The 25035-nt window shown below is 32.3% G+C and overlaps 1 protein-coding gene and 1 long non-coding RNA gene across 3 annotated transcripts in view; both read left to right on the top strand.

Annotated features, from left to right (window-relative positions):
* The window catches only part of LOC127724760 (uncharacterized), an 865500-nt gene that overhangs the window by 678399 nt on the left and 162066 nt on the right, over positions 1–25035 (top strand). The gene's annotated exons all lie outside the window — the stretch shown is intronic.
* Positions 1–25035, top strand: part of LOC127724697 (transcriptional enhancer factor TEF-1-like) — a 110422-nt gene that overhangs the window by 41614 nt on the left and 43773 nt on the right. For both annotated transcript variants that reach the window (XM_052231765.1, XM_052231763.1), the window contains exons 6-7: positions 23382–23547; positions 24618–24680. In XM_052231765.1, the coding sequence (XP_052087725.1) occupies positions 23382–23547; positions 24618–24680 (229 nt within the window). The remainder of the gene's footprint in view (positions 1–23381; positions 23548–24617; positions 24681–25035) is intronic.

Below are 25035 nucleotides of genomic sequence, written 5' to 3'. Positions count from 1 at the left end.
GTAAATTTTTGTTATCTTTTACAAAAATCTTCTCTGAAACTACTGAGACAAATTTAACCAAACTTGGCCACAATCATCATTAGGGTATCTAGTTTAAAAAATGTGTATGATGACCCCGCCCACCAATGGCTTAAAATAGAACATAGGGGTCAAATGCAATTTTTTTAACTGTATAAATAGAGAAAATCTGAATGAAGCAAAAATGTTCAGCATAATGAGCTCTACCAATTGTCCATATACGTCAAAACTGTAAGACAAATTCTTATAGGAGTTATTGCCAATAAATGACAAATTTTACCACTTTTTTTTCATTTTTGCCTATTATCATGAAAACTGTGATATTTAGAGAGAAACATTTTTTTCCGTTATGCCTTATATGATTTAAATTATAATAGATAAATAAACACTTTAAATCACAAAAATTATCAGCAAGGCAAGATCTATTAAAAAGTCAAATTTCGCCGATATTGTTAGTAGACTGTCACTCTTCATAGGAATGATTGCCCTAAATTGAGGATTTTTTTACCCTCTTTTGTGTTTTGAGCAAAAACTAAAGAAGATAGAGAGAAACTAAACAGACTAAAAGAACAGTAGTACAAGATCAACAAAATAGAGATTTTTGTCATGAAGTCTATTCTCGTCTACAAAATCGTTGGAGAGTGTCCTTTGTTTGATATGCACTTAGACCAAGGTGAGTGACACAGGCTCTTTAGAGCCTCTAGTTTTCATAGGCAAAAATTTACTGTCAAATCCACAGTTGACATGTCATGACTAAGAAATGAGCAGCCATAATACCGGGTATAGAGCACATTACATTTGCATGCATTTGGGGATTAAATTATTTTACTTTGTAGCGCCGCTTTTGATTACATTTGCACGCATTCATTTTACAGGTAACACAGGTGAAAATGAAGATAATTTATAATAAGTATGACTATGTGGTTATTATGAATTTTAAACACATTTATAAATTTAAATTATTGTTGAGCCTGTGACTTTTGTCGCAGAAAGCTTGACATAGGGATAGTGATCTGGTGGCTGCGTTAACTAACTTTTTAAAAGCTTAATATTTCAGAAGGTAAAAGCAATAGGTCTACTATATTTGGTGTATGTAATGATTATAAGGTGTACATGTCCAACTGCAGGTGTCATCTGGCCTTGACCTCATTTTCATGGTCCAGTGGTTAAAGTTAAGTTTTTGTGTTTTGGTCTGTTTTTCTAATACTGTATGCAATAGGTCTACTATATTTGGTGTATGGAATGATTGTAAGGTGTATGTGTCTGTCTGGCAGGGTTCATCTGTCCTTGACCTCATTTTCATGGTTCATTGGTTAATATAAAATTTCCATGGTTTGGTCTGTTTCTTTATGCTATAAGCCATATGCATAGGTCATCTATATTCAGTGTATGGAATGATATTACTAAAGGTGTACATGTATTTCCGGCTTGGTTTATCTCACCTTGACCTCATTTTCTTGGATCATAAATATTAGTGTGATATTTGTAGTAAAACTTTATATTTAGGGCTATCAACATATTATGTCAGTATAGTAGGCGAGACATTTCAGTGTGTGCACTCTTGTATATTTTTCATATTGATTTCTAGAAAAATAAAAAGTGATCATGAGAAATCCTGTAATATCTTTAAAAGACAAACATGTAACTAGAGTAAATAGTATTCTGATTCCTAATATTACCTAATAGTGATCGCTTTAGTAAATGATTTAAGTCAGTTTGTAAAGTTGCGTCAAGGCACACCCATGGAGTTTTGTTTGTCGGGGGAAAATCATTAGTTTACGATGGATTTACTTTTCCTATCGACAGAACACTTAAATCAAGGGATACTACATGGCAATGCACTGTAAATAATTACAAAAGTATTTCACCAGATTCCCTATTTTCTCCAAAGTCTTTGGGCATCACTACTGTCAGCAAAATCCATGCTGCATTGTGCCAACACCCAGAATCATTCTATGCTCACTACAATGAGCAATTTTATTCAGCACATCCATGGATTTTTGTGTTTTGTGTTTTCTTAAAGCTGTGTAAAATCAGTACTTTAATCTTAAGATTTGCTATGTTTTTACATTTTTATCTGTCTGTATTTATTTCCAGGACAAAGTGCTTGTGCATGATAAAACGGACTCATCCTGCTAGAAAATTAGATAAATAGATAAATAAGTATAATCTACCTGTATTTACCTGAGGTCACCTGTAAAAGAATGTGCGCAAATGTAATGGAAATGCATGCAAATGTAATGCCCCGATACTAAAATGCTTGGATCAACAAATAATTGATTACTACATTATAATGGAAAATAATACAACATCACCTTTAGCCATGACGTTTATGCACCAAAGTCATTCATGAAGTTTTGCCGAATTTTATTTTATTTCAAATTTAAGATTTTTTTCAAACTCTAAAGTATTATTTCATTTTGTAATGCATTAGAAATGGATTCATTATCATTTGCACCAAAAATAAACTATAGGAATGATTCAATTTAAAAGAAAAAAAAGACTTCCCTACTCCATTATTCAGGCTAACTGGGACCAGCAGTTTACACTGGCGGAGTTAAAGTAATTTGATATAACACATTTTGAAACATAGAACTCTTTATAGTCAGCCAAAATAATAATATTTAAGGATGGAATTTTTAACTCTTGACACAAACATACTCTCTATACTGCTTAGTTCTGATACTTTTGAACAATTTAATGTAATAAAATTTCAAAATATTGTCCAAAAATACAAACAGTTGTAGTTCTTATAAATTTCTCTGGTCTATAATTAATGCGGTAAGCGGTGGTTGGAGTTTTAGCCCAAATGGCCCTAGAAAACAGTTATTTCGTAGTGCATTTCTTTTAGACAATAAATGCAAATTAAAAAAATAGCACCTGCGCTTTCTTGAAATTATACTTTTACAGTGTGATGCACTACTTCTGGGACACATTATATCAAAATTATAGAAAACTTCATCTACTCTTAATTCAAAATATGGACAATTTTATAGTATGGGGGTCTTAATTTTGTTTGACAGCTTCAAACACACTTATTTTTAACCTTTTTCAACTGGACAAAATCACTTGCTATTTGAGGCATGAAACATATAAAATAAACTGGGAAGGGGTATGAAAAAAATTTGCAAGTAAATGTAATACACTGTCTACACTAACGACTATATTTGTAGACATAGAAAATCAAAGGACAATAACTGTACTCCTGGAATCGGACCATATGGATGGTGCAAACAGCAAAATTTTCTCAACTGATATATTTATTTCCCTTCAATGAATACTTTTCATAATTATTGTTCACTGTTTAGTCTATGTACATACTTTTAGTTAGTGCAAAGCGATACATTATTTATTCATGTTCTATGTGATTGTATACTCACTTTTCTTTTTATTTATTCCATAAATTATACTCTTTTAAACCCTTTCACCTTCCGCCAAATTGACCTAAACTTATGGAAAAGACACTATCCAAATTCAATCAAATATAGCATTCGCACCAAAGCTAATAAAAAGGTCATTTTGGATCCATATGAAAGATAATTGATTGAATATTTCAGAAAATTTGATATGAAGAAAATTTGTCTTTTTAAGTCACATGGTATCTTTCCAAAAGTCATGTGACTTGCCAGAAAAATGTGAAATAAATACAAAATTCATGGGGGAAAAGTGGTGTAGAGACATTTTTATGCACGAAAAGGGTAAAGTTTTGGTGTCGATGCAATGACCCAAGTCTGATAGAAACAGAAAAGTTGCCATAATGGTATAGAAAGAGGAAATACGTGCTATATGCCTCGAAATAATGATGCCTGTAACATGAAAAATAACAGACTTCAGCAGTTTTTTCGTCCAAATCTAATCCCTGACATGAATTTCTGGCTAAATCATGTTCATTCAAGCAGCAAACAAAATTAAGCCTTTACAAGTAACCATTCATTGAATTACCAATAATAACTTGGTGTTGTGGCCAATGGAAAAATAAGGGGGGTGCAATTAGGCACACAAATTTTTTATAAACAAACATAATTCGTTCTTAATGTGACTTTTGCATATATTGAGGACTCTATATGAAATGAAAGTAAAGTTAAGTTAAGTTACATTTATATAGAAAATTATTTTTTCACCTCAGGCTATGTCAAGATTAGAACATGCAATCTTCCTGCTGTGGGTTCGTTCAGCTTTCCACCGCACCACTGGAATACTTGGTCAAAATGTTGAAATTTTAGTAGTTAACTCTACCATTAATGATGTGAGAGAGAAAAAAATCCAGCCTGTTTTCGTTTAAAATTAGGTGTTGAGATAATATATAATTGTTGCCAATTCCATCATTTTAAGCAAAAATAGGAGGATATCATACCTTAGTCTGTTTTTTTTTTTTTTGACAAAAATTATGCCTGTTCCTTCATTTAAACAAAGGTGTTTTCAACATTACCATAAGCAAGCACTTAAGAAACAATAATTTGTTGCATCTATTTCAACTCCGCAAAAAAATTTCAAGATATTTTGTTTTTTTTTGTCTCTTTTTCAATTATTCTGTAAGAAATGTGAAGTTATGATTGTTATGTATGATTAATATGTGTACAGATAAATTGGCACAGTTGATACCTTTGAAAAATAATATTTGGCACAAATGATACATCTCAAAAATAACAATTGATGCAAAAGGACTGCTGCTGTTCACAGCAAGGTAAAAATTAATAAAAACAGAAATTGAAAAAAAAAAAATCAAAAATACCAAAATTTTCATTTTAAGAATAGAACAAATTTTTTTAACAATAATATTTTTATTATAAACATTAACAAGAATTTAAGCCAAAATACACACTATCATGACATATGTTTACTGTTGCTTTGTCATCTGCACAGGCTATTGCAATGCATTGTATTTACCCAATGTTCATACCTTATCCAGTATGGTTGAGGTTGTGTAAGAATGTGGTTACATAGATTTTATAGAGATCTGCACATAGGATCTATTGCTGTCTAGAAGTATAATGCAAAAGAGTAGCCCTAGGTCTAACTCTTTTGTCCTTGCCTCTTCCAGAATAAATCCAGCATATACCTGGCTGACAGGGCAAGAATGAGCTTTTGCCATTACTTGGTGTCAGTCTTCTGTCTTTGTCCATTACCTTTTACAAAAATCTTCTCCTCTTAAGCTTCTGTGCCAACTTGAAATATGCTTGGCCACAATCATCCTTTTAGTATCTAGTTTTAAGATATGTGTCTGATGGAGCTAACCAACATGGCTGCCAAGTCTAAAAATAGAACATAAGGATAAAATGCAAGTATTGTCTATTCTTTTGAAAATGGTTATAGATAAAGTCTGAAGGGCAAAATTGATCAAAATTTCAAGATCTACATACTGTCTATTGGCCAGAATTGTCTGAACAACAACTTATAAGATAAATTGATTGATCGGTGTTTAACACCACTTTCAGCACTATTGGCTATTTTGAGGTTGTAAAATTTTGTTTTTACTCATACCTTTGGTAGGAAAACTGAAATTCCTAGTCTATTATGATTGGAGTCAAATGCACCTGCCATGTGCAGGGTTAACTCATTATAGGAGTTATTGCCCTTAAATGCAGATTTTTTACCAGTGCTGTTTGATTTTGCCTATTATCTTAAAAAATTAAAGGGAAACATCACAAAGAAAATGAAAAATTGATATTATGTTCATTTGTATAAAAAAGCACAAATTCATAAATATTAATGTTTAGTTCTAGATAAGAAATAACCATTGATTTTAAATTGAGAATATCAATTTTTTACATGTAGCCATCTTGACAGCTTCCTGGGTCAAAAAACCATGTGATGTCTATAAACCACAAAGTACCAAAACAAGCAGGGAGTCAATCGTACGGTTATTTAACCGACAAGATAATGACAAACGCATACACAGTATCAAGGATCCCAAAAAAAGAATTATACCAGACATGGTTTTGCAACCTGATGGCAAACTTTTTATTAACTAACTTGATACAGAACAATGTTTCAAAAAGGTTTAAGAGTTGGAAAAGTCTGCCAATTGGATATCTCATAGAGAGAAATTTTAAAGGCCAAATAAAAGCAACACAAGATCTCCAAATAATTCAATATGGCCAAAATTGTCAAATAACATCTTGTAATTAGACTTATCACCGGGTTTGTGCTTGTATGAGCCATATGTGATGCAGGATCTGATTACGATTCTGGAACACCTGAGATCACCCCCAGTTTTTTTTTTTTTTTGGGGGGGGGGGGTTTGTGTTGCTCAGTCTTTAGTTTTCTTTGTTGTGTTTTGTGCACTGTTGTTTGTCTGTTTGTCTTTTTCTTTTTTAGCCATGGCATCAGTTTATTTTCGACTTATGAGTTTGAATGTCCCTTTGGTAACTTTTGCCTCTCTTGTAGTTATTGCCCTCAAACTACAGTTTTGGCTAATATATCTAAAACTATAGTAATAAGAGAAAAACTTAAAGGCTGTTTATAGTCATCACAACAAACTCTACCTACCGGTATCCTGAAAATTATAGTTAAATCTGTCCACCTGTTATGGAGTAACACCTGAAACGTTGATTTTTTAACTTTTTTGACATTTCTTGGCTATTGTTTCGAAAACAACAAAAGCTGGGTAAAAAGTGAAAATTCAAAAATTATCAGCATAGCAAGTTCTATCTACCTGAAAAATTAAAAAAAAACCTGAAGATCCTTTATGAAATTATTGCCCCTAAAATGTAAGTTTTTATGAGGGACCGCGCTTGGCTTCGACATTTTTTATTTCATCTGCCGACAAAATATGGCTGCTGGCAATATTTCTGGCACAAACATTTTCCCATCTCAAAATTTTCATTTCTTGACTGTAACCGTAATAAAATCGATGGTCACTCAAGTTTGTAAAAGGAAAAATAAATTCTATGAAAATTTACCTGGGGACAAGTTTATGACCCAAGCTAATCAATGGTCACAACAGTTTTCATAATTTGTTGTTACAGGTAATCTGCTTATCCGATGCTTTGCTTTTGCGCCAATTAGCATTTCATTTGCAGCAAAATAATCTTTCATTTGCGCCAAAATAAAACATTTCATTTGCGCCAATAATACAGGTAAATAGTATAAAAAATAGTTTTATTCAAAAGAGACTTTTGATAATGACTTTAAAACACAGTTTTTGATTGTATAATAATTCATTTTCCTCGGAAATCAGTCATCGTAACCATAATGAAAACACTATACACTGATACGTTCTTAATAAGAGACTTTTCTTAATAATGTTAAAACACAGTTCTGTTATAAATTAACAAGACCATAAAGACTAAAAGAAAGCACTATATATATATACACTGGGGTAAAACCAGAAGTTAAGTCTGACCCAAGACTTGTAAGCAACGGCTCGGATGTACTCATTTACCCTGGATAACCTATATGTGTGATAATAAAAAATTCCAGACTTATTTCCTCTATATAACGGTACAAATAAGGAGATGTGGTATGCTTGTCAATATTTGTTCACTTATGACATGTTGCTTAGTCTCCAAGCTAAAAAGTGTATTAAATCTGATTCATGTTCTATATTTGATTTTTTTTGTTTTGAAAAGTTGCTTTATTATTTTTTGGTAATTATATATATACAAATTGGCTTTACATGTTAGATACATAAATCCCTGTTGAATCTTTTAATAATTTTAAAAAAGAATAGTACACTCATATTTTTTGTCAAAGAATTGCTCTATTACCAAATTTAATAAGCAGAGAGATACATAACAATTTGCTAAGGACATATGAGTAGCAGCATAATTCACTACAAAAGTCTAAAAGTCTGAAAAGACCAGTTTTTGTCTTAATTTGCATGAACTTTTACTCGACATTCTCCAAAAGTATGACTTGTGTCTTAATTTTTCTTGACAAATTCTCATTTATTAGCTCACCTGACCTGAAAGGTCAAGTGAGCTTTTCTCATCACTTGGCGTCCGTCGTCCTGCGTCCGTCGTCCGTCGTCCCTAAACTTTTACAAAAATCTTCTCCTCTGAAACTACTGGGCCAAATTTGACCAAACTTGGCCACAATCATCATTGGGGTATCTAGTTTAAAAAATGTGTCCGGTGACCCGGCCAACCAACCAAGATGGCCGCCATGGCTAAAAATAGAACATAGGGGTAAAAATGTAGATTTTGGCTTATATCTCTGAAACCAAAGCATTTAGAGCAAATCTGACATGGGGTAAAATTGTTTATCAGGTCAAGATCTATCTGCCCTGAAATTTTCAGATGAATCGGACAACCCGTTGTTGGGTTGCTGCCCCTGAATTGGTAATTTTAAGGAAATTTTGCCGTTTTTATACGACCGCAAAAAAATTTTTGTGGTCGTATATTGGTATGACGTTGGCGTCGTTGTCGTCGTCGTCGTCCGGCGTCGTCCGAAGACACATTGGTTTTCGCACTCTAACTTTAGTTTAAGTGAATGGATCTCTATGAAATTTTATCACAAGGTTCAATACCACAAAAGGAAGGTTGGGATTGATTTTGGGGGTTATGGTACCAACAGTAAAGGAATAAGTGGCCAAAAAGGGGCCAAAAATAAGCATTTTTGTAACTTCCAGACATAACTTGTGTGTTAGTGTATGGATCTCTCTGACATTGTACCACAAGGTTCCATATCACAAAAGGAATGCTTGGATTGATTTTGGGGGTAATTGCCTCCAAATTTTAGGAATTAGGGGCCAAAAAAGGGGCAAAAAACAAGCATTTTTCTAGTTTCATGACAATAACTTGTGTGTAAGTGTTTGGATATTTCTGAAATTGTACTACAAGGTTCCATATCACAAAGGGAAAGCTGGAATTGAGTTTGGGGGTAATTGCCCGAAACGTTTAGGAATTTGGGGCCAAAAATAAGCATTTTTCTAGTTTCCAGACAATAACTTGTGTTCAAGTGTATGGATCTCTCTGAAATTGTACTGCAAGGTACCATACCACAAAGGGAAGGCTGGGATTGAGTTTGGGGGTGATGAATCATAAGGGGGTTTAAAAAATTTGGGAGGGGGGGATTTTTTTTTTTTCCTTTTTTTTTCTTTTTTTCCTTTTTTTTTTTCTTTAAAAATTTTCCATTTTAAGTTGGTTATTTCTGATTTATATTTAAAAGCAAATAATAATGATATGGTAGGAGATACACACCAAACAGGATGTGTAAATTATTATATAATAAGTATTGTGCAATAGCAAGAAATTTTCAATTGCACAGTATTGCACAATAGCAAGAAATCTTCAATTGCACAGTATTGCGCAATAGCAAGAAATCTTCAATTGCACAGTATTGCACAATAGCAAGAAATATCCAATAGCACAATATTGCGCAATAGCAAGAAATTGTCAATTGTACAGTATTGCGCAATAGCAAGAAATATTTAATTGCACAGTATTGTGCAAAAGAAGATACTTTGTATAAATTGCTTATTTCTTGACCAATTTCAATGGGGTTTTATTCTTGAATTCTTGGGGTTCTTTAATATGCTGAATCTAACCGTGTATTTAGTTTTTGGATTTTGGGCCCCGTTTTTAAATTGGTCCACATTGAGGTCCAAAGGGTCCAAAATTAAACTTTGTTTGATTTCATCAAAAATTTAATTATTGGGGTTCTTTGATATGCCGAATCTAACCGTGTATTTAGATTCTTAATTTTTGGTTCTGTTTTCAAATTGGTCTACATTAAGGTCCAAAGGGTCCAAAATTAAACTTAGTTTGATTTTAACAAAAATTGAATTCTTAGGGTTCTTTGATATGCTGAATCTAAACATGTATTAAGATTTTTGATTATGGGCCCAGTTTTCAAGTTGGTCCAAATCGGGGTCCAAAATTAAACTTTGTTTGATTTCAACAAAAATTGAATATATGGGGTTCTTTGATATGCTGAATCTAACCGTGTATTTAGTTTTTGGATTTTGGGCCCCGTTTTTAAATTGGTCCACATTGAGGTCCAAAGGGTCCAAAATTAAACTTTGTTTGATTTCATCAAAAATTTAATTATTGGGGTTCTTTGATATGCCGAATCTAACCGTGTATTTAGATTCTTAATTTTTGGTTCTGTTTTCAAATTGGTCTACATTAAGGTCCAAAGGGTCCAAAATTAAACTTAGTTTGATTTTAACAAAAATTGAATTCTTAGGGTTCTTTGATATGCTGAATCTAAACATGTATTAAGATTTTTGATTATGGGCCCAGTTTTCAAGTTGGTCCAAATCGGGGTCCAAAATTAAACTTTGTTTGATTTCAACAAAAATTGAATATATGGGGTTCTTTGATATGCTGAATCTAACCATGTATTTAGATTTTTTATTTTTGGGCCCCGTTATCAACTTTGTCCACATTGAGGTCAAAAGGGTCCAAAATTAAACTTTGTTTGATTTCATCAAAAATTGAATTCTTGGGGTTCTTTGATATGCTGAATCTAACCATGTATTTAGATTTTGGATATTGGACCATAATAGGTGAATGTCCAATTTAAAATTTTTTAAGTTCTTAGACCACATTCATTCTGTGTCAGAAACCTATGCTGAGTCAAATATTTAATCACAATCCAAATTCAGTGCTGTATCAAGCTTGAATATTGTGTCCATACTTGCCCCAACTGTTCAGGGTTCGACCTCTGCGGTCGTATCAAGCTGCGCCCTGCGGAGCATTTTATTGGTTATTATCTTGAACATTATTATAGATAGAGATAAACTGTAAACAGCAATAATGTTCAGCAAAGTAAGATCTACAAATAAGTCAACTTGACCAAAATGGTCATTTGACCCCTTAAGGAGTTATTGCCCTTTATAGTCAATTTTTAACCATTTTTCGTAAATTTTTGTAATCTTTTACAAAAATCTTCTCCTCTGAAACTACTAAGACAAATTTAACCAAACTTGTCCACAATCATCATTAGGGTATCTAGTTTTAAAAATGTGTCCGATGACCCTGCCCGCGAACCAAGATGGCCGACATGGCTAAAAAATAGTACATAGGGTAAAATGCAGTTTTTGGCTCATATCTCTGAAACCAAAGCATTAAGAGCAAATCTGATGAGGATAAAATAATTCATTAGGTCAAGATCTATCTGCCCTGAAATTTTCAGACCAATCAGGCAACCCGTTGTTGGGTTGCTGCCCCTGAATTGGTAATTTTAAGGAAATTTTGCAGTTTTTGGTTATTATCTTGAACATTATTATAGATAGAGATAAACTGTAAACAGCAATAATGTTCAGCAAAGTAAGATCTACAAATAAGTCAACTTGACCAAAATGGTCAGTTGACCCCTTAAGGAGTTATTGCCCTTTATAGTCAATTTTTTACCATTTTTTGTAATTTTTATACGACCGCAAAAATTAAAAATTTTTTGGTCGTATATTGGTATGACGTTGTTGTCGTCCGGCGTCGTCCGAAGACACATGGGTTTTCGCACTCTAACTTTAGTTTAAGTGAATGGATCTCCATGAAATTTCACCATAAGGTTCAATACCACGAAAGGAAGGTTGGGATTGATTTTGGGGGTTATGGTACCAACAGTTAAGGAATTAGGGGCCAAAAATAAGCATTTTTGTAACTTTCAGACAATAACTTGTGTGTAAGTGTATGGATCTCTCTGACATTGTACCACAAGGTTCCATATCACAAAGGGAAGGCTGTAATTGATTTTGGGGGTAATTGCCTCAAAATTTTAGGAATTAGGGGCCAAAAAAGGGGCAAAAAACAAGCATTTTTCTAGTTTCATGACAATAACTTGTGTGTAAGTGTTTGGATATTTCTGAAATTGTACTACAAGGTTCCATATCACAAAGGGAAAGCTGGAATTGAGTTTGGGGGTAATTGCCCGAAACGTTTAGGAATTTGGGGCCAAAAAGGGGCCAAAAATAAGCATTTTTCTAGTTTCCAGACAATAACTTGTGTTCAAGTGTATGGATCTCTCTGAAATTGTACTGCAAGGTACCATACCACAAAGGGAAGGCTGGGATTGAGTTTGGGGGTGATGAATCATAAGGGGGTTCAAAAAATTTGGGGGGGGGGGGGATTTTTTTTTTTTTTTTTTTTTTCTTTTTTTCCTTTTTTTTTTCTTTTAAAATTTTCCATTTTAAGTTGGTTATTTCTGATTTATATTTAAAAGCAAATAATAATGATATGGTAGGAGATACACACCAAACAGGATGTGTAAATTATTATATAATAAGTATTGTGCAATAGCAAGAAATTTTCTATTGCACAATAGCAAGAAATCTTCAATTGCACAGTATTGCGCAATAGCAAGAAATCTTCAATTGCACAGTATTGCGCAATAGCAAGAAATATCCAATAGCACAATATTGCGCAATAGCAAGAAATTGTCAATTGTACAGTATTGCGCAATAGCAAGAAATATTCAATTGCACAGTATTGTGCAAAAGAAGATACTTCGTATAAATTGCTTATTTCTTGATCAATTTCAATGGGGTTTTATTCTTGAATTCTTGGGGTTCTTTAATATGCTGAATCTAACCGTGTATTAAGTTTTTGGATTTTGGGCCCCGTTTTTAAATTGGTCCACATTGAGGTCCAAAGGGTCCAAAATTTAAACTTTGTTTGATTTCATCAAAAATTGAATTATTGGGGTTCTTTGATATGCCGAATCTAACCGTGTATTTAGATTTTTAATTTTGGGTCCCGTTTTTTAAATTGGTCTACATTAAGGTCCAAAGGGTCCAAAATTAAACTTAGTTTGATTTTAACAAAAATTGAATTCTTAGGGTTCTTTGATATGCTGAATCTAAACATGTGTTTAGATTTTTGATTATGGGCCCAGTTTTCAAGTTGGTCCAAGTTGGGTCCAAAATTAAACTTTGTTTGATTTCAACAAAAATTGAATATATGGGGTTCTTTGATATGCTGAATCTAAACATGTATTTAGATTTTAGATTTTTGGCCCAGTTTTCAAGTTGGTCCAAATTGGGGTTCCGAAATTAAACTTTGTTTGATTTCAACAAAAATTGAATATATGGGGTTCTTTGATATGCTGAATCTTACCATGTATTTAGATTTTTTATTTGTGGGCCCGCTATCAAATTGGTTCATATTGAGGTCAAAAGGGTCCAAAATTAAACTTTGTTTGATTTCATCAAAAATTGAATTATTGGGGTTCTTTGATATACCAAATCTAACCGTGTATTTAGATTTTTAATTTTGGGTCCTGTTTTTTAAATTGGTCTACATTAAGGTCCAAAGGGTCCAAAATTAAACTTAGTTTGATTTTAACAAAAATTGAATTTTTGGGGTTCTTTGATATGCTGAATCTAAACATGTGTTTAGATTTTTGATTATGGGACCAGTTTTCAAGTTGGTCCAAGTTGGGGTCCAAAATTAAACTTTGTTTGATTTCAACAAAAATTGAATATATGGGGTTCTTTGATATGCTGAATCTAAACATGTATTTAGATTTTAGATTTTTGGCCCAGTTTTCAAGTTGATCCAAATTGGGGTCCAAAATTAAACTTTGTTTGATTTCAACAAAAATTGAATATATGGGGTTCTTTGATATGCTGAATCTTACCATGTATTTAGATTTTTTATTTGTGGGCCCGCTATCAAATTGGTTCATATTGAGGTCAAAAGGGTCCAAAATTAAACTTTGTTTGATTTCATCAAAAATTTAATTATTGGGGTTCTTTGATATGCCAAATCTAACCGTGTTTTTAGATTTTTAATTTTGGGTCCCGTTTTTTTAATTTGTCTACATTAAGGTCCAAAGGGTCCAAAATTAAACTTAGTTTGATTTTAACAAAAATTGAATTCTTCGGGTACTTTGATATGCTGAATCTTAACATGTGTTTAGATTTTTGATTATGGGACCAGTTTTCAAGTTTGTCCAAGTTGGGGTCCAAAATTAAACTTTGTTTGATTTCAACAAAAATTGAATATATGGGGTTCTTTGATATGCTGAATCTAACCATGTATTTTGATTTTGGACATTGGACCATAATAGGTAAATTAAAAAAATTGAAGTTCTTAGACCACATTCTTTCTGTGTCAGAAACCTATGCTGTGTCAAATATTTAATCACAATCCAAATTCAGAGCTGTATCAAGCTTGAATGTTGTGTCCATACTTGCCCCAACTGTTCAGGGTTCGACCTCTGCGGTCGTATCAAGCTGTGCCCAGCGAAGCATTTTATTTGTAATTTTTTACAAAAATCTTCTCCTCTGAAACTACTAAGACAAATTTAACCAAACTTGTCCACAATCATCATTAGGGTATCTAGTTTTAAAAATGTGTCCGATGACCCTGCCCGCGAACCAAGATGGCCGACATGGCTAAAAAATAGTACATAGGGTAAAATGCAGTTTTTGGCTCATATCTCTGAAACCAAAGCATTAAGAGCAAATCTGATGAGGATAAAATTGTTCATTAGGTCAAGATCTATCTGCCCTGAAATTTTCAGACCAATCAGGCAACCCGTTGTTGGGTTGCTGCCCCTGAATTGGTAATTTTAAGGAAATTTTGCAGTTTTTGGTTATTATCTTGAACATTATTATAGATAGAGATAAACTGTAAACAGCAATAATGTTCAGCAAAGTAAGATCTACAAATAAGTCAACTTGACCAAAATGGTCAGTTGACCCCTTAAGGAGTTATTGCCCTTTATAGTCAATTTTTAACCATTTTTTGTAATTTTTATACGACCGCAAAAATTAAAAATTTTTTGGTCGTATATTGGTATGACGTTGTTGTCGTCGTCGGCGTCGTCCGAAGACACATGGGTTTTCGCACTCTAACTTTAGTTTAAGTGAATGGATCTCCATGAAATTTCACCATAAGGTTCAATACCACGAAAGGAAGGTTGGGATTGATTTTGGGGGTTATGGTACCAACAGTTAAGGAATTAGGGGCCAAAAAGGGGCCAAAAATAAGCATTTTTGTAACTTTCAGACAATAACTTGTGTGTAAGTGTATGGATCTCTCTGACATTGTACCACAAGGTTCCATATCACAAAGGGAAGGCTGTAATTGATTTTAGGGGTAATTGCCTCAAAATTTTAGGAATTAGGGGCCAAAAAAGGGGCAAAAAACAAGCATTTTTCTAGTTTCATGACAATAACTTGTTTGTAAGTGTTTGGATATTTCTGAAATTGTACTACAAGGTTCCATATCACAAAGGGAAAGCTGGAATTGAGTTTGGGGGTAATTGCCCGAAACGTTTAGGAATTTGGGGCCAAAAAGGGGCCAAAAATAAGCATTTTTCTAGTTTCCAGACAATAACTTTTGTTCAAGTGTATGGATCTCTCTGAAATTGTACTGCAAGGTACCATACCACAAAGGGAAGGCTGGGATTGAGTTTGGGGGTGATGAATCATAAGGGGGTTCAAAAAATTTGGGGGGGGGGGGGATTTTTTTTTTTTTTTTTTTTTTCTTTTTTTCCTTTTTTTTTTCTTTTAAAATTTTCCATTTTAAGTTGGTTATTTCTGATTTATATTTAAAAGCAAATAATAATGATATGGTAGGAGATACACACCAAACAGGATGTGTAAATTATTATATAATAAGTATTGTGCAATAGCAAGAAATTTTCTATTGCACAATAGCAAGAAATCTTCAATTGCAGAGTATTGCGCAATAGCAAGAAATCTTCAATTGCACAGTATTGCGCAATAGCAAGAAATATCCAATAGCACAATATTGCGCAATAGCAAGAAATTGTCAATTGTACAGTATTGCGCAATAGCAAGAAATATTCAATTGCACAGTATTGTGCAAAAGAAGATACTTCGTATAAATTGCTTATTTCTTGATCAATTTCAATGGGGTTTTATTCTTGAATTCTTGGGGTTCTTTAATATGCTGAATCTAACCGTGTATTAAGTTTTTGGATTTTGGGCCCCGTTTTTAAATTGGTCCACATTGAGGTCCAAAGGGTCCAAAATTTAAACTTTGTTTGATTTCATCAAAAATTGAATTATTGGGGTTCTTTGATATGCCGAATCTAACCGTGTATTTAGATTTTTAATTTTGGGTCCCGTTTTTTAAATTGGTCTACAATAAGGTCCAAAGGGTCCAAAATTAAACTTAGTTTGATTTTAACAAAAATTGAATTCTTGGGGTTCTTTGATATGCTGAATCTAAACATGTGTTTAGATTTTTGATTATGGGCCCAGTTTTCAAGTTGGTCCAAGTTGGGTCCAAAATTAAACTTTGTTTGATTTCAACAAAAATTGAATATATGGGGTTCTTTGATATGCTGAATCTAAACATGTATTTAGATTTTAGATTTTTGGCCCAGTTTTCAAGTTGGTCCAAATTGGGGTTCCGAAATTAAACTTTGTTTGATTTCAACAAAAATTGAATATATGGGGTTCTTTGATATGCTGAATCTTACCATGTATTTAGATTTTTTATTTGTGGGCCCGCTATCAAATTGGTTCATATTGAGGTCAAAAGGGTCCAAAATTAAACTTTGTTTGATTTCATCAAAAATTGAATTATTGGGGTTCTTTGATATACCAAATCTAACCGTGTATTTAGATTTTTAATTTTGGGTCCTGTTTTTTAAATTGGTCTACATTAAGGTCCAAAGGGTCCAAAATTAAACTTAGTTTGATTTTAACAAAAATTGAATTTTTGGGGTTCTTTGATATGCTGAATCTAAACATGTGTTTAGATTTTTGATTATGGGACCAGTTTTCAAGTTGGTCCAAGTTGGGGTCCAAAATTAAACTTTGTTTGATTTCAACAAAAATTGAATATATGGGGTTCTTTGATATGCTGAATCTAAACATGTATTTAGATTTTAGATTTTTGGCCCAGTTTTCAAGTTGATCCAAATTGGGGTCCAAAATTAAACTTTGTTTGATTTCAACAAAAATTGAATATATGGGGTTCTTTGATATGCTGAATCTTACCATGTATTTAGATTTTTTATTTGTGGGCCCGCTATCAAATTGGTTCATATTGAGGTCAAAAGGGTGTAAAATTAAACTTTGTTTGATTTCATCAAAAATTTAATTATTGGGGTTCTTTGATATGCCAAATCTAACCGTGTTTTTAGATTTTTAATTTTGGGTCCCGTTTTTTAAATTTGTCTACATTAAGGTCCAAAGGGTCCAAAATTAAACTTAGTTTGATTTTAACAAAAATTGAATTCTTCGGGTACTTTGATATGCTGAATCTTAACATGTGTTTAGATTTTTGATTATGGGACCAGTTTTCAAGTTTGTCCAAGTTGGGGTCCAAAATTAAACTTTGTTTGATTTCAACAAAAATTGAATATATGGGGTTCTTTGATATGCTGAATCTAACCATGTATTTTGATTTTGGACATTGGACCATAATAGGTAAATTAAAAAAATTGAAGTTCTTAGACCACATTCTTTCTGTGTCAGAAACCTATGCTGTGTCAAATATTTAATCACAATCCAAATTCAGAGCTGTATCAAGCTTGAATGTTGTGTCCATACTTGCCCCAACTGTTCAGGGTTCGACCTCTGCGGTCGTATCAAGCTGTGCCCAGCGAAGCATTTTATTTGTAATTTTTTACAAAAATCTTCTCCTCTGAAACTACTAAGACAAATTTAACCAAACTTGTCCACAATCATCATTAGGGGATCTAGTTTTAAAAATGTGTCCGACGACCCCGCCCGCGAACCAAGATGGCCGACATGGCTAAAAAATAGTACATAGGGTAAAATGCAGTTTTTGGCTCATATCTCTGAAACCAAAGCATTGTTCATTAGGTCAAGATCTATCTGCCCTGAAATTTTCAGACCAATCAGGCAACCCGTTGTTGGGTTGCTGCCCCTGAATTGGTAATTTTAAGAAAATTTTGCAGCTTTTGGTTATTATCTTGAATATTGTTATAGATAGAGATAAACTGTTAACAGCAATAATGTACAGCAAAGTTAGATCTACAAATAAGGCAACATGACCAAAATGGTCAATTGACCCCTTAAGGAGTTATTGCCCTTTATAGTCAATTTTTTACAATTTTCATAAATTTTGTAAATTTTTGTAAATTTTTACAAAGTATTTTCCACTGTAACTACCGGACCAAGTTCATTATAGATAGAGATAATAGTAAGGAGCAAGAATGTTCTGTAAAGTAAGATCTACAAACACATCACCATCACCAAAACACAATTTTGTCATGAATCCATCTGTGTCTTTTGTTTAATATGCACATAGACCAAGGTGAGCGACACAGGCTCTCTAGTATTAAATTTGTATGAAATTTACTCGACATATTCTCGACATTCTGAATATGGTCTTAAAATTTCTTGACAAATTCTTGACATTTGAATACTGTCTTGAAATTTCTCGACATATTCTCGACATTCTTATTTTTTCTCAGTATGGCTTGACATATTCTGAACATTTTGAACGGTGTCTTAAATGACAGTTCTGAGTTTTACAAATCATGACCAATATTCATGATATAACTTTAATCTTTATTTCTCTTTATATGATATACTGTTGTTTCAAGTTACACTTCTTTACAACAAAAAATAAAAGTTGGGCATGTAAAATAATTGAAAATTGGGGTATATAAATATTTTTACAAATGCAAATATGGCTATGAAATCTAAAGTATAAAATAATTCAAATGTGGGTGTGTTGATATAAAACAATTTCAATGTGGGTTTTTAAATAATTACAAATTTTGATTCCTAAATCTTATAAATTAAATGATTCAAACCAATCATACTGTAAACATATTTCATTCTACATTCATGATATTCAATATAAATAGCAAATTATGATGATATACAAATCATTCATTTAACAGAAGAAAAATTTGTGTAATGTCATCTGTTGGAATATATTAAGTATTACACATGGACAGGATGTTCCCCATAAAATTAAGGTATTCCACACCCCAGAGTACACGCAACCGTCAAATAGAAGTTATTGCTTTACCTGTAATCAGCCATACAACTTATCAGTTGACCGACCATGCCACTACAATTTAAAAAGTTTGTTGATAGATGAAAATGAAAATCATCATTTTGATGAAAAAAAATTAAATTGAAATGGATTTTCTTCATCAAAATTATGAAGTTAATTATTTTAACATAAAAACAAATTGAATAATTCCCAAAGATTAAAAGAAAATTATTATCTACTCCAGGAATAATAAAAAAAATGTATTTATAATGGGTCCCATCAATGATTTCTATAGAAATCATCGATCTTATGAAATGGTTCTCAAACAGACATGCATGATATAGATCTAAACATTTTTTTCTATTCAGGAAGGAGTTATCACAAATATTTATTTTTGATAAAAAATTATAAAATTCAACACTCAAATTTGAATAAAAAATGTTTTTGGGTTGTTCTAAAAAATGAATAAGGATTTTGAATCAAGATGGGAACAAATTCTTTGACCTAAACGAAAGCCCCCCCCCCCCCCCCCCCCCTCTTTTTTTAGCCACACAAACCCAAAAGATGAATTGTGGGGTCCAAAAGAGATACAAGACACCTATTTTAGTAAAGCAAATTTGACTGGCAGTTTTGCGAACGGCAAAAATCTAAATGCTGTTTGTCAATACCTTCAACTTATATTCCAAGTGAAAACAATTACTTAAATGTTTAATAAAAATAAATCAAAATTAAACTACATGGGGGATTATTCAGGGTATTCCAACTTAGTTGCACCAAAAGGGTATCTTACTATACCAAATTAATCCTTGATTCTTCAAAGTTTAGTTTAGCCATAATAAAAAGGAGTATATAACAGCAATAGAATGTCATAAACAGTGCAGAATAAGTCTATTCACATTTCAGGCGAAATTTATACTGTTGAGATAGTGTCAAGACATATTACAGACTGTCAAGAATGTGTCGAGACATATTCAGACATTATTTAGAATGTCAAGAATATGTCGAGACATATTCAGACATTATTAAGAATGTCAAGAATATGTCAAGACAAATCGAGACAAATTTAAGACAGTCAAGAATTGGTCGAGACTAATCCAGACTCTTATCAGATGATACAGGAAGTGTCGAGAAATTTTAAGACAATGTTCATACTGTCAAGACACTTGTCAAGAAAAATCAAGAACCTTATTAGACAAATCCATACTATGTCAAGAATTTTTAAAAATTATTCAGACAAATTAAGAATGTCGAGTAAAAATTCATGCAAATTCAGACAAAAACTGGTCTTTTCAGACTTTTTGACTTTTGTAGTGATTGTATTAATGTATATATTGTGTATGAGAGGTAATATGGCAAACTTCTTCTGAAATTTCCAGATTCTGAAAGGCCAGATATGTACATTCTAGAATATATGATATTTGTAACAAATAATACATTCATTTATCAAACTTTTTAAGCTGCATATATATATACATATATATACATAACTACTGTAAATATCAGCACAACAATGTTAAATCTGCAAATTTACATTTTTTTGTTCTTCCCTCGCCAGGATTTGGACTCATGCTATTGGGATATCGAGACAACACCGCCTACACTGTGTCCATCATTCTAGACCACTCGGCCACCTAGACTGAACTAATAATTCAGCTTTGGGTGGTCTAGGTAACGATGGACACAGTGTTGTCTTGATATCCCAATAGCATGAGTTCGAATCCCGGCGAGGGAAGAACAAAAATTTGCTTCCCAAATTAGCAGATTTAACATTGTTGTGCTGATATTTAGAGTAGTTATGAATATATAATGTGTTTTCTGCCGTGTATCACCTTAACTGGTGATCCAATGAATGGATCTGTCGTAGAGTTGTCACTTGTTTAGACGTACTTATACATATATATATATATTTATACAATAGTTTTTGTGTGATATACCAAATCTCAATATTAAAGTACAAACAAGGAATTATTTGAATCTGGAATAATTTTGAATTCTGAAAAATTGATAAGAAATGTATGATGAAAATTAACCTAACTAAAGAGGGTTAGCCATGCACGCATGGCTAAGGTTAATTATACTTTCACTAATATTTCAGTATGAACTAACTAACCCCCCTTAGCGATGCATGCATGGCTAACTCTCCTAAATTGGGTTTGTTTTCATCATGCATATATTTCTTATCAATTTTGCAGAATTCAAAATTATTCCAGATTTGAATAAATCCTTGGTTCACACAGTAATATTATCTCTTAAAAAATTAGCACTTACCTTACAGTATGATCAGAGACATTTATAATGCACACATATGTATATATATGTCTCTGGTATGAAGCAATAGTGAACATTGTAAAGAAGTGTTTAATTCACATGTCAGTATTTACGAAATATGTGTTTTAGAAATTTAAGAAATTTAGAATACATGAAAAAGAGAGACGAAAGATACCAAAGGAACATTAAAACTCATTCAGAAATGCTGAATATAGTACCATTGTAATAACACAAGTATATACACAAACACAATTATTTCATGAATACTGAACTGTAAATTAAATACACTTTTCAATGTGAATAAAATTGAGAATGGAAATGGGGAATGTGTCAAAGAGACAGGACCAAAGAGCAGAAAACAGCCCAAGGCCACCAATGGGTCTTTCAACACAGCGAGAAATTCCCGCACCAGGAGGTGGGCTTCAGCTGGCCCCTAAACAAAAATGTGTACTAGTTCAGTGAAGCAGATTTTAAATAGTGCTATATTCACGCATCTTTTTTTTTTGCCTTTCTTTGCTCTTAAGGGAGGTGCTTTGGACTCTTTATTTTTTGAAAAACAATTTTTTGGCAGTGGACTTTTTTCATTATTTCCATGCAATTAACATAATTGTACTTAAAATGTCATCAAATATTTTCATCATATATGGTATGATATTCATGTGCTAGTGGTATACGTTTATATGTTTATTAACAAAAAACCTAAATTTTCATTGTGTATTATGTTAATTCCTAATACAGAAGAGATCAGCAACACATATATAGTATGTATATCTAGTATTGAAATACTTTTGAATATTGAATATGTCTTCATATTTCTGACTTTAGGGCTTAAAGGTTTAGGAGTACTTTTTAGTTTATATGGTGCAAAGTTAAGAGGGTCTTGATAGTGGATTTAGGTAGGGGGCTTGAGTCAGCATATTAGGTTTTCTTTTTTGATGCCCCCACTGTAGCGGCTGGGGCATTAAGTTTTACCCTTGTCCGTCTGTCCGTACGTCCCAAAATTGGTTTCCGTTCTCTAACTTGAGTTTGCCTCAATTAAATGTTATGAAACTTATACACAATGCTTATTACCACAAAACACAGATCAAGTTTGAATTTTGGTGGCGTCACTTTAACCGTTCTAGAGTTATGCCCCTTTATAAATGGAAAAATTGCAAAATTTTTATTTTCTTCTAAATATCAAGTAATTTTTAAAATTGGAGTTATCTTCCTTTGTCCATGATTATAGTTGAATCAACTACAATCAATGCTTTATACAATGCAATGTTTAATTTTGACTTCCACTGATAAAACACAGATCAAGTTGAATTTGGGTAGTGTCACTTTAACCATTATTGAGTTATGCCCCTTTATAAATCGAAAGATTGCAAAATTTTTAGTTTCCATTCTGTAACTTAAGTTTGCCCCAACCAAACATTATGAAACCTATACACAATATTCATTACCACAAAACTAAGATCAAGTACAAATTTTTTGTTTCCGTTTTCTAACTTTAGTTTGCCTCAACCAAATGTTATGAAACTTATACACAATGCTTATTACTACATAATACAGATTAAGTATGAAATTTGGTTGCGACACTTTTACCATTCTCGATTTATGTCCCTTTATAAACATAAAAATTGCTGAATTTTTAAGTTTGTCTCAACCAAATGTTATAAAACTTATACACAACCGTTCTAGAGTTATGAGTGTTTACAAATAGAAAAATTGCTGAATTTTTAGTTTCTGTTCTCTACTTAAGTTATTTATATACAAATTTTCTCTATTCTGTATATTTAAGCACCTATTATTCTCTCTTCTTCATTTTTTTGCCCATTTCTCTATATTTTTATTTTAAAAATTTTTTTTATTCTGTAGCATATACAGACCATAAGCTAATTATAAGAACATGTCATGTCACATTTCATTAGAATTTTGATTGTGATATTGCCCCGTTGTAAAATTGATGCATGTAAATTATCATTGATATGTACAGTAGACTTTTCAATAAGTCAATTTTAAGTATTAGTCATTTCGGCTTGTCTAATCTGGTTTTATAAATGTTTTTGTTGTTTTTTTTTACCTTTTAGGATTTTTCTGGACTGCTGCAAATGACTTCAAAAGAGCTTTTATTAGAAAATGGTCAATAAAAAATTACAGATAAAATGTTTATTTTAGTTATTTTGAAAAAATTTCCCTGTCCAGGTCTGAGAGCAAAGAAGGTAAGCAGTTTTGAACAATAATTGTGTATTTTTTTTATCGTTGTAGTGTTAAGCCATCATTTGGTACACCAGGTTATTTAGAACACAAATCACAAACATCTGTGAACAGTGAAGTGGTAGCTCCGCCATGGCAAGGCAGGTCAATAGCTGGTCCAAAACTACGTCTTTGTGAATTTAGTGCTTTCTTAGAACAGACAAGAGATCCAGATAATGTGAGCCTTCTTAATTTCTATTTTTTTTATATTTGAATTAAATTAAAACAATAGTTATTCAAAATCAGCTCAAATTATTATATACAGTGAAATCTCTCTAAACTAGCTAGATCAGACATAAAATTAAACCTGTATAAATTGATCTCTTTGTGTCAGATCATACAGTGATGTTAACAAAAATTAAAATTTAATTTTGCTTCAAACATTTGTAAAAGCAAAATTGTGAAATAACAATTCGCTGTTAACAGTCAGTTTGATTCAATTTCGTCAAAATAAGCTCAAAAACATTGGTACTGCATTATTGGCTTGTAAGTCAATAATTCAACATTTGAAGTATTCATTCAACCTTCAATTTAACCCTCAGCCGGATATGGGTTACACATGTGTAAAGCATGATCAGTTGTTAGAAAGAAAATGTCAACATTGGAAAGTGACAGTAGGGAAAGTAAAATAACAAAAATACCGAACTTCAAGGGAAATTCAAAACAGAAAGTCCCTTATAAAATGGCAAAATCAAAAGCTCAAACTTATGACAGTCGCATAGAATTCATAGACAGTCGAATAGGAGCCACAGGGAAGATCTATTTAGTTGACTGTTTCCTCTCACAAAAAATTATTCTTATTCCGGTGAAACCAATGATTTATGTTTTTTTTAATCTATAACATGATTCCAGACCTAGAAAAATTGCTGCTTTACGATTACATGTACCTGTCTGTATTTATATTTATGATAATGTTAATATCAAGTTGTGTAACAATCTGCATTCGTTGGAGGTCATCTTGGTGGTTAGTTAGATAGGGTTTAGTCTGAACTACACACGAAATGTTGATTTATTATAACAAGTCCATTCATTGTAAATTGTTTCATTTTGTGTTTTTGTAATTTGGATATACGTTTTAATATGTTATAAATAAAATATGAGAATTTGATTCAATCAATGAACATGAATTTGACAGCTAATACCCCATGAAAGAACTGAGTCCTCAATGAACTGATGTACATTTTAAGCTGTTTTGTTTCATTAACTGAAGTTTAGCCTACTTAATTTCAAAACTTATTTTTTTTTCAGTATGCAAAACATTTATTTGTTCACATTGGATCTACAGCAACATATTCTGATCCACTTTTAGAGGTAAGTTTGATTCAATAATTGTTTCATAACTTTCAGGCCAAAGCTACTTTACCACAATTGTTGAGGCTCCTTTACCTGTATAAGTTAAATAATTATACCAGTATGTCTCTACAGTCAAGAAATGTTAGGATATAACCTTCAAACTTTTCAAGGGCTTTTCTTTATCATCAAAGGTTCTGTTGCAAATAATGCTGAAATATCTGATGGCAAGATCATGTTAAACAAAAGGTCAGAAACTAGACTAATTGTTAAGGAAAGAAATCATAGGGGCTTGTTTTATATAGTTTTACCACAGGATGGCCCTTTATGCCAAATATTATACCAAAAGTGGTGTTAAGGGCCAACCTGTGGTAAA

The sequence above is a fragment of the Mytilus californianus genome, unplaced genomic scaffold (assembly GCF_021869535.1).
Source record: "Mytilus californianus isolate M0D057914Y unplaced genomic scaffold, xbMytCali1.0.p SCAF_14, whole genome shotgun sequence".
Taxonomy (NCBI): domain Eukaryota; kingdom Metazoa; phylum Mollusca; class Bivalvia; order Mytilida; family Mytilidae; genus Mytilus; species Mytilus californianus.
Note: the sequence above shows the minus strand (reverse complement) of the source record. Positions and strands in the feature narration are given on the sequence as shown.